The sequence below is a fragment of the Mobula birostris genome, chromosome 6, assembly GCF_030028105.1.
Source record: "Mobula birostris isolate sMobBir1 chromosome 6, sMobBir1.hap1, whole genome shotgun sequence".
NCBI lineage: Eukaryota > Metazoa > Chordata > Chondrichthyes > Myliobatiformes > Myliobatidae > Mobula > Mobula birostris.
This window is the reverse complement of record NC_092375.1, coordinates 156,232,890-156,246,717: the sequence shown is the minus strand read 5'-3', so window position 1 is coordinate 156,246,717 and position 13,828 is coordinate 156,232,890. Positions and strand designations below refer to the sequence as shown.

The window sequence follows — 13,828 nt, the reverse complement described above, 5'->3', positions numbered from 1 at the left end:
GAAGTGTTTCAGAGGTTGATGATGAAGCATATCATCTCCTGCCTTTGAAATGACTTGGATCCAATTTGCCTACGAGTACAACAGGTCCACAGCAGATGCCATTTCATTGGCAGTTCATTCAGCCCTGGAACATCTGGACAGATGAGATGCATACATCAGGATCAACTAGAGCTTGGCATTCAATACTATCATCCCCTCAAAACTAATCAATAAGCTTCAAGACCATCACCTCAATACCTCCTTGTGTCCTTGTGCAATTGGATCCTCTATTTCTGCACATGCAGACACCAGTCAGTTTGGATTGGCATAACATCATCTTCACAATCTCCGTCAGCACCGCAAGGCTGTGTGCTTAGCCCCTGTTCTACATGTTTTATACTTATAACTGAGAGTCCAAACACAGCTCCAATGCCATATTTATGTTTGCTGACAAAACCTCTGTCATTAGCCGAATCAAATGTGGTGATGGATCAACATATAGGAGGGAGACTGGAAATCTGGCTGGGCGGTATCACGACAACAACCTCTTATTCAATGTCAGCAAGACCGAGGAGCTAGTTATTGACTTCAGGAGGAGGAAATCAGGGGTCCATGAGCCAGTCCTCATTGGAAGATCAGAAGTGGAGAGGGTCAGCAACTTAAGATTCCTTGGTATTATCATTTCATAGGGTCTGTCCTGGGCCCAACACGCAAGTGCAATTATGAAGAAAGCACAGCAGTGCCTCTACTTCCTTAGAAGTTTGTGAAGATTTGACATGACATCTGGAACTTTGACAAACTTCTATGGGTGTGTGGTGGAGACTATGAAAACACCTTTGCCTTTGAAAGGAAAATCATGGGTAAAGCCCTCCCCACCATTGAGCACATCTGTGCGAAGTGCTGTCACAGGAAAGCAGCATCCATCATCAAGAACCCCACCTCCGAGGCCATACTGTTTTCTCACTGCTGCCATCAGGGATAAAATATAGGAGTCTCTGGACTCACACTACCAGGTTCAGGAACAGTTATTACCCCTCAATCATCAGACTTGAACCAGTGGGGATAACTTCACACAACTTACTTGCCCCATCACTGAACTGTTCCCACAACCTATGGGTTCACTTTCAAGGACTCTTCACCTCACGCTCATGATTCTTATTGCTTGTTTATTTATTATTATTATTTTCATTTGTATTTGCATAGTTTGTTGTCTTATGCACATTGGTTGTTTGTCCTTCCTGTTGGTGGTGGTGTTTCATTGATTCTATTGTGTTTTTTGAATTTACTGTGCATGCATGGATTTCAGCAAGGCATTTGATAAGGTACCCCATGCAAGGCTTATTGAGAAAGTAAGGAGGCATGGGATCCAAGGGGATCGTGCTTTGTGGATCCAGAGTAGGCTTGCCCGTAGAAGGCAAAGAGCGGTTGTAGATGGGTCTGCATGGAGGTCGGTGACCAGTGGTGTGTCTCAGGGATCTGTTCTGGGACCCCTTCTCTTCGTGATTTTTATAAATGACCTGGATGAGGAAGTGGAGGGATGGGTTAGTGAATTTACTGATGACACAAAGGTTGGAGGTGTCGTGGCTAGTGTGAAGGGTTTTCAGAGTTTACAGCGAGACATTGATAGGATGCAAAACTGGGCTGAGAAGTAGCAGATGGAGTTCAATCCAGATAAGTGTGAAGTGGTTCATTTTGGTAGGCCAAGTATGATGGCAGAATATAGTATTAATGGTAAGACTCTTGACAGTGTGGAGGATCAGAGGGACCTTGGGGTCCGTGCCCATAGGACACTCAAAGGTGCTCCGCAGGTTGACTCTGTGCATTAAGAAGGCGTACGGTGCATTGGCTTCATCAACCGTGGTATTGAGTTTAAGAGCCAAGAGGTAATGTTACAGCTATATAGGACCCTGGTCAGGCCCCACTTGGAGTACTGTGCTCAGTTCTGGTCACCTCACTACAGGAAGGATGTGGAAACTATAAAATGGGTGCAGAGGAGATTTATAAGGATGTTGCCTGGATTGGGGAGCATGCCTTATAAGAATAGGTTGAGGGAACTCAGCCTTTTCTGCTTAGAGTGGCAGAGGATGAGAAGTGACCTGATAGAGGTGTATAAGATGATGAGAGGCATTGATCATGTGGATAGTCAGTGGCTTTTTCCCAGAGCTGAGATGGCTACCATGAGAGGGCACAGTTTTAAGGTGCTTGGAAGTAGGTACAGAGCAGATGTCAGGGGTAAGTTTTTTTACGCAGAGAGTGGTGAGTGCGTGGAATGGGCTGCCGGCGACGGTGGTGGAGGCGGATACGATAGGGTCTTCTAAGAGACTCCTGGATAGGTACATGGAGCTCAGAAAAATAGAGGGCTATGGGTAACCCTACGTGATTTCTAAGTAAGTACATGTTTGGCTCTGTATTGTGCTGTAGGTTTTCTATGTTCCTATGCTTGCAAGAAAATGAATTTCAGGGTTGTATATGGTGACAAGTATACTTTGATAATAAATTTACTTTGCAATTTTGAACTTTGACAATTGAACCCTGATATTCTTCTGATGATGTTGGATAAGGAGTTACGTGGTTTAGTCCAATCAATGATGAAGGGCTGGTGATATGCAGTGGATTCTGGTTAAATGGGCCATCGGTTAATCGGAGCAGCCGCTTACTTGGGACAACTCTTTGAGAATGAAAACGAATCGAGTAAAAACCAGGATGTCTTTCATTTATTTGGGACAATATGCAGCTTAATTGGGGCAAAAAGCTTGCAAAACAAATTCTAGCTAGTGTCAGTCGTGTGCACTTGTTGACTGTTAGACCTGCACGTGCTTAGAGATAACGGTTTTTAAATAGTGTCAGTTGTGTGTGTCTGTGTTCGAAAAGCAATGAGTCTTCTCAACTGCTAGTTGGTGAGAAATAAGGTTAGACAATTCAGAGCAACACACGCATAAAATGCTGGAGGAGCTCAGCAGGTCAGGCAGCATCTAGGGGAGCGAATAGATAGTTGACGTGTAAGGCCAAGACCCTTTGCTCACTGTGTTTTCAGGAGTGAAAACAAGATGATTTCACTACTTCATCAAATGTATGAATTGATGCCCTTCAATAGTTTATCTTTGTCCCTTTTATATATCATGCTTAACATGGACTTGAGAGCCATATGTTGTGATAACTTCAAAAGAAAAGTGGCTCTTTATTCGAAAACATTTATCCCAATGTTTCATTTTTACTTACTGATCCAGTGGTTATGATTGTTATGATTCAACAGCTGTTTGAGATATTTTAATTACTCCGCCTTTTAACAGATCTTCCTTTCTCCTCCTGTTTCCTTCTATCACAAAGCCTTAATTTCCCAAGCTTTCCTTTTATAAACCACCCCCTCGCGCTTGATATATTACTAAATCAATTTGTTACTATTTCTGCATCCAATGTACTTTGGATCCACAAAAAGTAACAAAATGATTTAACCATTTCATTAATATCTCCTTATTTCTTTGCTGATGTGCCTTCATTTAATCGGCATGCTGTTTTGCCTTTTAAAATGGCTTTGAAATCGCTTGAGAGATCTATGGAGCTATACTGATACATTTTGTCTCCAGGTTACATCTTTGTTCATTCTATTCCCTATTCCATTTTTATATACTTCACTTGCCATGTATCTGTCCATTTCTGTCACTTGCCTTATATCTTCCGGTTCAGGTTCTGATTTATCACATACATGTCGAAATGAGTCATTTGCGTTAACAACATCACAGCCAAGGTTGTGCTGAAGAAGCTACACATTCCAGTGCCAACATGGCATACCTTCCATGCTCAGCAGAACAACGTAGACCACATCAAATGACAAAGCAATTCCCTCCCTTCTTTCTGCTGCTTTCTACCAGCAGTCTATGATTCAGATAATTTGATGTCTGTTAACAGATTTTGCTATTAAACCCCTTTATGTCTGTGTTGAAATATGCTACTCCTATGCTGATCAGAGATCCCAATATAAATTCCAAATACAGACCACATGTTTGAATGTGCTAGGATTGTTCATTTACTCCTTTGTTACCATTTTGCTCTTATCACAATAGCCTTTACACTGTACACGGACCCCTTACTTAATGGTATTGGTCCACGGCATAAGAAAAGGTTGGGACCCCTGCTTTAAAGGACGCAAGTCCCTTGATGAGCGGAGTGGCATCCTTTTTGTTTTTAAATGAATACATTTCATGTCTTGGAGGAACTCAGTTTGTCAGATAGCATCTGTGGAGAGAAATGGACAATCAACGTTTTGTGTCGAGACCCTTCATCTGGACTGCAAGAGTTGAGGGGGATGGCCAGTATAAAGAGGTGGGGAGGTGGATGGAGAAAAGGTGGAGGGTAAGGATTCCAACATCTGCAGTCTCTTGTGCCTCCATGTTCCATATCTTGATAGCAATAGAACAGAAAATAGTAGCCATTTGACTTTACTAATCAGAACAACTAGCTGACCAATTTTACCATGGTTGTGAGTTTCCACAGAATAAAATAAAGCGGGATTTTTGGAAAAGTGGAAATTAGTTTGCGGTTTGAGGAAAAGTGGAAATTAGTCTCCATATTGTAACTGAACTACATAAGTTTTGCTACATAGGATCCTTACTGAAAGTGTTCCGCCATTCAAATGCAGTGGAGTGTGTGGGACGTGGCAGCACTCACTTTCTGGATCTCAAGATGTACATTAAATATGTAAAATAATAATGCTCCTTTAACAGAAACAATGATGATGGAGCCTTATTCCTTAAGATTATTAATCTATAAATGTAAAATATAACAGCTTTGCTTTTTATTTCATATACAGCAGATTCTGGTTAATTGGGGCACATCAGGACCAGTACCTTTTAACCCAAGTAGCCAGTTTCATGGAATAGTTAAAAAAGTATAAAAATGACAAACTACCATTTAACTGAGTAACAAATTAAGTATTTAAATAAAATACCAAACAAATAACACTACCAAACCTACTACAGTACTATAAAACAGTGTATTAAGTCCTAACAGTCATCAATAGAAGAACGCTTTTTTGATGACAGTAAATTAATGAAATCAGCGCGTACACCCAGTGCAGATAATCAACAGCCTTCATACAATGCTCTTGCCGATTGCATCCTCCAAATTGTAATTTTCACTATAACATTCAAGATGATTATCAATACCTTTAAATTCCTCATAGTACCTAATTTGTTGAATTAGCAAAACTGTTTCAATTTCACTCCCCTGGCTATTTCTAGCATCATCAAGCCTGAATGCTTGAAACTGCAGTGAGCAAAACAGCTCTGAAATATTTTACTGGTTATTTCTCATCAACTATCAGTGACAAAAATCACTGCTTTTTGAACACAAGCTCACCAACTGATACTATTTTAAAACTGTTCGCTCTAAGCATGATGTGGTGTAAACGGCCACACACGTGCATGCGAATGACACTGGTTAGAAACTGTTCGGCAACAGTTTCCTGTCCCAATTAAGTGGCATAGAGTTCCAAATAAATGAAAAGAATCTCAGTTATTTTCTTAATTAGTTTTTGTTCTTTAAGAGTTGTTCCAAATAAGCGGATGCCCCAGTTAACCGATGGCCCAATTAACTGGAATCCACTGTACTATCATAAGAACAAGGGCTAGGAGCTTACTCTGCCATTCAATAGAATCATGACTGACGCTGTGACTCAAGTGGACGTTTTTGCCCAGTCTATGTGTCTCTTGACTTCAATGTTGTCCAGGAATCTGTCAATCTCTTACTTGACTATACTTAATAACTGATCATTCATAGTCTTTGGAGATAAAGCTTCCAAGGTTTACAATACTCTGCATAAAGAAACTACTCCTCCTTTCAATCCTGGATAGTTCCTGAAACCATGTTTATTTATTTTAGTAATCCACCAAGAGTAGGCGTTGTTTTATCTCCAACTTCTTCTGTATCCCTCATCCGTCTGATATCATCTTCTCAGGTCCATGTATATCCATAGGTCAAAACTGGATCTAGTTTACCAAAAACCCGTAAAATCCCAGTAAGACTTGCTGACTTTTGTACTCCAGCATCTATCCAAACTTGTCTTCCTAATTATTTGCTGTATCTGCACAAGGGGTCTCCATATCTCGGGAGCACCCAGATTCCCCTCTGCAGAAGAGCTTGTAAATTTCTCACTGTTTAAAATTCCTGCTGTCTATTCTCTCACAGAAATGCACGTCCTCTCAGTTTGCCACATTGCACTCTATCGATTGATTTCATGCGGACTTGTTTAACAGTTCGCTTCCTATTTCTGTGTTATCAGCTAGCCTGGATACGTTGCATTCATTTTTTAAAAAAATGTATGCCCAGTAACGATCTCTGGAATTTCAATGATAACATCTGGCCAACCTGAGAAATACCCGTGAATCCCCAGTCACTGCTTTTAGTTCTTCTACCAATTGTCTATTTCCTCTAGTATACTTCTTTCTCTCTGCTTTCTGTACACAGTTTTTGCACTGAATAGCTTGCACTTCCTGATTTAGACTGTGTGCTTCAGTAAGGGTCCTTAAGTCAGATTGATTGATAAAATGCGCTGTTGCTTGAACTGTTAATACATGCCCCAGAAATTGCAGTGCTTCGAACTCCAACAACTAAGTTGACACCCAAAAGCCCAGAATGTGAGGTCTATTAGCAGTGCAGGGACAGTAAACACAGTTTGATCATTGCTGGCCTAAGTTGGAATCTACTTGTATCTGGTGAAGTTGTGCAATGGCTGTTCATGATGGCTTTTATGGACGATGAACATTGTTCACAAATCTACAGCTTCAACCCTTTCACCAATCAGAAATCTTGCTCTTAAGCTGCCAATGTACATATCCTTACACAGCATTCCAACTGCTCCCCAGCAGCTTGGAAAGCAAATTATTAGGAATTGACAAATGTGTTCTGACTTCAACATGGAACCCTTACTAATTGCAGAAATAACTATGAAAACATGGAAGCCTGTCATTTATTTTTTAATTTGATAATTATTTCCAAAAATATATAATGAACAATGGCAAGTTGCTTATACATAGTGTGTAAGCAAATGATTTTTCAACTGCTAATGATAGTTTTATTTTTAATAAGGGTTTTGTAAGATATAGTGCATTATGGAAAATATATCTCTGTTTTTCTCTTCTCTGAGTGGTTGGATAATTGTGAATTCAATTGCACTCCATTCCACTTAAATATACAGTTTTAATTTTAGTTTAATAAAGCCTGATTTTTCTTCCAATTGATTTCTTTTACAGGTATAATCTTAAATCAATGCACTCAGTCTCATTATGATGCTAATTTGTTCAATCGTCTGACACCACTTCATTCAAACATTGTTTTATATTCTCTTCATTGGTTTGAAACAGCATAAATTTAAAGCTTAGCATGGAGTTTGTTTCAAACAAAAGTGCTTATCCCTGTTGGGAAACCTTTGGCACTGCCCTCTAGCCTGCAGTACTGTCGGTTTATACATTTTCCCCCCAGGTTTCTTTCAACAAAACTCAACACTGCTGACATTTTTCTTTGCTTTGAAAGTGGAGAGAAAACTCGGTAAATATCATAGCAGCACTTTATTAAATCAACAAGAACTTATATAGCCTCTTGAAAATTAGTTAAAACCATAAGTAGATTTTACATTGTAGCAAGATAACTCACCAAAATATGGTACAGTAGCCCAATGGTGAAGTTACTGGACTCACACATGGAATTTGGGGCTATTGGTTCAGTGGTTTTGGTTGACATCTCACCATTGAATTAAGTAAATCTTGAATTAAAGCAAGTCCCAGTAACAGTAACCGTGAAACTTGTAAGAGTAGATTTATTTTCAAAGTACTTATATATTACCTCGTACTACCCTGAGATTCATTTTCCTGCAGAAAAATAATTTCAGTAAAATTTACGAAGTGAATACGTAGAGACTGACAAACAGCCAATGTGCAAAAGAAGATAAATGGTGCAAATAAAAAAAAGTAACATTGAGAACGTGAGTTATAGAGTGAGAGTGTGTCTGTGGATTCTGTTAATCAGTTTAGAGTTGTTGTGAGTGAAGTTATCCACACTGGTTCAGGAGCCTGTTAGTCGTAGGGTGACAGCTGTTCCAGGACATGATGGTGTGGGACGTGAGGCTCCTTTACTTCCTTCCTGATGGTAGTAGCGGGAAAAGAGCATGGTGTGAGTCCTTGATGATGGACACTTCTTTTTTGTGGCGGTACTCCTGGTAAATGAGCTCAATGTCAGGGAGTTCTTTGCCTGTAAAGGACTAGGTTGTACCAACCACTTTCTGTTCCATTCCTGGGCATTGATGTTTCCATACTAAACCACTATGCAGCCAGTTAGGATACTCTCCAATGTGCATCTGTAGAAGTTTGTCAAAGTTTTGGTGACATGCCAAGTCTACGCAAACTTCTAAGAAAGTAGAAGTACTGTTACGTCTTCATTGTGATGGCACTTCTCTGTGCTGTTCCAAAAAAATAGATTATCTGATATGATAACATCAAAAAATTTCAAGTTTCTGACCCTCTTCTCCTCTGATCCCCTCATGAAGCCTGGCTCAGGAACTTCAGCTTCTTCCTCCTTGTCGATAATCAACTCTTCGGGTTTGCAGCCTTTGAGTGAGTTGTTGTTCAGGCAGTATTCAATCAGATTTTCATTCTCCCTCTTTGTACGCCAATTTGTCACCAGTTTAGACTTGGCCAGCAGCAATGGGTCGTCAGCAAACTTAAATACAGCATTGGAGCTGTACTTAGCCTCACAATCATAAGTATAAAGTGAGTAGAGCAGGGGCTAAGCACATTGTCCTGTGACGCACCAGTGCTGATGGTGATTGTGGAAGAGATGTTGTTGCTAATCCATATCATTTGGGGTCTGCCAGTGAGGAAATTGAGGATCCAGTTGCACAGGGAGGTATTGAAGCCCAGGTCTTGGAACTTAGCAGTGGGTTTCAAGAGGATTAACTAGTGAACTGCGAATTAAAAACTAACCCAGTTCACTAATTTTCAGGGAGAAAAATCTGCCTTCTTTACCTGCTCAGGTCTGTTCAGGACTTCAAGTTTGCCTCTTTTTAGGAGTAGTTACAGGTGAATAATAAATGTTGGATTTTCTGATGATGTCCATGTTCTTTGAGTACATAAATTGGAAAAAAGAAACATCAAGGTCTAGACAGGTAATGCACAGTAACAGGAAAAACGGTAATGGCAATTGCATTGCATTTGGTACAAAATGCACACATCCCATCAGATGGGTACACATCCCTAAAGGACATCGGTATTAGATGCGTACCAAAACTAGCTCATCAGTATAATTAGTAATATTGTATTAGTTTTAAATAATTCGTTAAACTGTATAAAGATAAAGGCCTAAATTGGACTGCCAGCAAGTTTCTGTGCTGGAGACTTAAGTTCTCACCTGCTGCAGCAGAGTGAGAGGCTGTTTTAATATTTAGCTTCATTTAAATGTCAGTGGGCAACATCCTCAGTGCTGGTGTGTAGTGGCTCAGATATTAGACTGAAGCAGGATCAGCCACCACACAGGCGTGGCGTGGATCAGGAAAAGCTGCAGAGAGTTGCAAACTCAGCCAGCACCATCACGAGGACACATTCAAAAAGTGATGCCTCAAAAAGGCAGCATCTGTCATTGAAGACCCCAGCAGTCAGAACAAATTTCATGACATACTGTATGTCAGTGATACTACATCTGATTCTGATGGGATCATGCTTTCCCAGTGGAGCCTAAAAGAGTACATCAATAGGTCAAGTGATAGACCTGTGAATGTTGGTGTACTTCTTGCAGGGGATGGGTTGGGGTGGGAGAATGGTGTTGGCTACTTTTTGGTGATGACAGCAGATTTGAAAAGAGAGGGGCAATATTCAAGGCAAAGGGGGCATTTGTAATAGCAGCTTGTGTGGGTGCCAGGAAAGGAGCCTGAGACCTTAGTAACTCACTGCTGATATGTAGGCTGTCTCAGTGACAAGATAAGCTTGCAGTGGACACGGAGAAAGATTGCAGAGAAGTTGACGTGGGTGTTAATATTCACAGATGTCTTCAGTCAGTAGCCTACCTGAAACACTAACACTTCACTCTGTTCATCAATCTGGTCGTCATGGCAGTCTTTTGTTTGGCAAAGATTAAAGTCTCCATACCAATTGCCTGTATTACTTTGTTATTATTTGCTCCAGGTTTGTATTTGGCAAGTCCAACAACTCAAGCCAGTTCTATCAATTGTCATTTACACTCTCTGCCAAAGTGAGTTTGTACCATGTTCTGGGATCAGCCAGACTTGTCCACTTCTTTTCATCCAGATTTGTATATGGATGTTGGCCATTAGCTTCAGTTTGTAATGTATGACATTTTACAGTAACTTTAGTAGCAGTTTAATTTGTTTTATTTAAATATAATGGAAATTCCATGGTTATGGCAACCTGTAGTTATACTTAGTGAAACATTGTTTACTTTTTACGTAAAGTGTGTAGGATGTCTAAAGGCAGAGTTGCTCTCAAAAAGGAAGATGAAGAGCAGAGGGGAAAGTCATTTTGATCAGACTCATGTTGTGTGGGCCAGAAAATGGCTGTCCATTATTGTCGTTATTTGTACTGTTATTTTTTAAAAATCTTTCGCGATGAATGTGTCAGCCACATTGTAAACCATTGGTTCATAAAATCTAATTTATCATTTCTGACAGATGTTTTCATTCTGACCTGCATGTTTACTCAGTAAATAGTTTTCGCCTTTACCCTTTGCCTCGCATACATTCCAGCATTCAATCACATGGTGGTAATTGCTACTAATGTAGACAAATACTGATTTGCACAATTAGGAAAATTCTCAGATAATGGTAACCTTGTGCATAATAATATTGGAGAAAAGAAAATATTGGGATAGAGGCTGATGAGTGGTACCTTGTTGAAATTTAAAATTATAATGCCGGTATGTATGAAATTTATTCATCATTAGATTTATAATTCTTTAAATTGCTATAGAACCACCAGCATGTCAGGATAATTAAAATTAAATGAATAAAATACTTAGACTTTGTTTTCTTTTTTCTTTGGCAGAATGCACATTTTCTATATATGGGAGAAGATGCTCCTATTTCACCTTACCATTCTGAACTTGCTTGCCAGCTGGTATCCCAGAGAGAGAATTCGATAATTGGTTCCTCTTGTGATTTGTTTTTGTTTTCACCAAATGAAGGGTCTGGACCTTTGCTGAGTCCTCACTGTAATATGTGTAAATCAGATGACTCTTGGTGAACAATCACTGCAAAATGAGTTTCTGTTCTGAAACATTATGTTGTGATAGTAGAGTATTTTCTAAATTTGTGTGTGTATTCTTTTTCTCCAATGTTTACAGATTTTCCTTAGTGGCTTTCTTCCCAAACTTGGATCTAATCCTTCTTCGATGAGTCTCACGAGCCCTGACAGAAGTCTTATCTCTGTAAACTCCAGACCTGTTCATCACAAGGAAATATTAAAAGTAAATTAACAACCTTGGTATATGTAATAAATGTACTTTAAGAATATATAATATAGTGCAGTTCAGTAATCTTCTGTAGATTGTGCTATGGTATTATTAGTGATTCTTCTTACTGTTATCAAGATTTCCAATTTCTCAAATGCCGACATCACCTCAGTATTTACCTAATGGATGCTACTGCAATTGCTTTTCTTTCCGGAATCAAAACTCAGTGAATTGGTAATACACAAAAATAGGCACACAGTCTACTGCATGTATCTTGTTAGATTTTTTTGATGTTGCAGAAGTCCCAGGTTTAAAATCTTGGCCTGTCGTTTCTGTATTTATCCTGAAGACTAATTCAAATGTGTCTGATTAAGAAAACAACAACTCAGTAAAGTATGATGTTGCTAATTATATCTGCATCAGGTATTGGTGGTGCAATGTGGATCCAGTAAAATTTGAACAGATTTTTTTGTAGCTTACTACTGGAAAACAGTAAACTGGCCATGTAATACTATAATCAAGCACAGATGTGAGGCTAAACTGATTGGATAAGGAGGATTTTAACAGAGTTGCAATTTTTTTTTTGTAAAGTATTGCTTCATTTTGTGCTGAAGTAATTGTTGGTCAATAAGTAAAAGTTGGTCAATACTTAGCTGTTTGTGAATTACTCCGCGTATTATATGATCCTTATTATTTCTAACGATATGTCTAATTGTTTAAAGCTATAGCATGACATTCGGGGTGAAAATTCAACTAATCTTCTAATGTTTCAGGATCCATTTCATTTACTGTGAGGTGAACTGATTTGGCTTTTATCATTTAGGTGTAATAATTGGTTGGTAAACAGATTAGGTGGCATCGTGGCATGGTAGCATAGTGGTTAGCACAGCGCATTGCAGTATAAGCAACCCGGGTTCAATTTCCACCGTATCCTGTAAGGAGTTTGTGCATTCTCCCCATGATTGCGTGGGTTTCCTCCAGTAGTCCAAAGACATCATACCAGTTGGTAGGTTAATTATCTTTGTAAATTGTCCCATGCTTCAGCTAGGATTAAATTGGGGGATTGCTGGGAGGTGCAGCTCAAAGGTTAGGAAGGGCCTATTCCACACTATCTCAAGAAATAAATGGATTGTGAGATATTTGCTGGTTTTATGAAATATAGACCAGATCTTAAAACTGAGAATCCAACATTCACAAATTAATCTTGCAATGTTTTATGTATGGATGGATTAGACTTCACCCAACCTCATCTGCACAAGGATGACAACATTAGACTAAGTTTCAAAATCTTTTCTCTGTTCTATTTGTTGGAACATCTTGCTGTAACATATTGAACAGGCAAGGATTTGAAAATTTCTTTGCTGAGTGTTTAGTGTCAATAAAGATGAAGGTGAGGGTAGCATTTTAATATAGTTACAAATCTACTTCAACTTAATAGCTTTCACTACTGCAGTCCAACTTTATTATTAATGGCTTGTCCTGGAAAAATACTACTTAAATTTCTGTTTGCTTTAATTTTGCAGTTAGTCCGACAGTATTACAGCTCTCAATGCCAGAAGGATACTTCACATACTCGTTATCCAATTTTCTTCTTAAATATCTTGGTTCCAGCCTCAGTTATAGATGTCAATTTAACACCAGATAAGACTCAAATAATGTTTCAAAACAAGGTAAGACAATTTAAAACATGTCTCATTAAATTGTCATAAATACTTGAGATATTTGTTGAAATGGAACTTTTTGCAACAAAAATATCATGCTCACGTTCCCAACAATGTTAGTCCCTAAGATTTGATAATATGTAGAATAAACAAACATAAAATTTGCACACTTTTGCAATTTTAGGTTAGAAAAATTGTTCAGATTATATAGTTTTTACAAGGCACCAACAGATTGGTTTTGATGCCAAGAGTACAGGGAATTGGCATGCGGTTCTATTTGTATAGTAGTGGATAGCACTGAGTGCCAGTCAGGAGCCAGAATTGCTTTACTAGTTGAGCTATTGAGTTTTATAACTCTGTTTTTCCTTGACTGCATTTATCTTGTCAACCATATCACTGTAACAACTTTCTCACATTGTTTCAGAGTACCAGAGATCATGGGAAAATGGGGAAGAGTGCTGTTATAATGTACAATCATGTGGAGCATTCTCTATGCTTCTGCCTCCACCTACGCCTGTGCTATTGCCACACTCCTTTCTTTTATTGGCCAGCTGGTTCAGCTGCTGTTCAGGCATTGTGCAAGTGAGAATGGTCAAACTATTTAGGTGACCACCAATATTCCTCCTTATCCCTATGTACTTGTGCCTGTTTCATTACCACATGCTGACCCCTATACCTCATTCTATGATCTAGAAAAGTGGGACTTAAGTTAGGTTCTTGCAAGCAGATTGCACAGTTGC

At 39.1% G+C, this 13,828-nt stretch overlaps 1 protein-coding gene across 6 annotated transcripts in view; it reads left to right on the top strand.

Annotated features, from left to right (window-relative positions):
- Positions 1–13,828, top strand: part of pms1 (PMS1 homolog 1, mismatch repair system component) — a 107,769-nt gene that overhangs the window by 51,994 nt on the left and 41,947 nt on the right. For all 6 annotated transcript variants that reach the window (XR_011886430.1, XM_072261688.1, XM_072261687.1 and 3 more), the window contains 2 exons: positions 11,320–11,442; positions 12,951–13,097. Coding sequence is in view for 5 of the 6 variants with exons in the window: in XM_072261688.1 (XP_072117789.1) it covers positions 11,320–11,442; positions 12,951–13,097 (270 nt within the window). In the remaining variant the exon portion in view is untranslated. The remainder of the gene's footprint in view (positions 1–11,319; positions 11,443–12,950; positions 13,098–13,828) is intronic.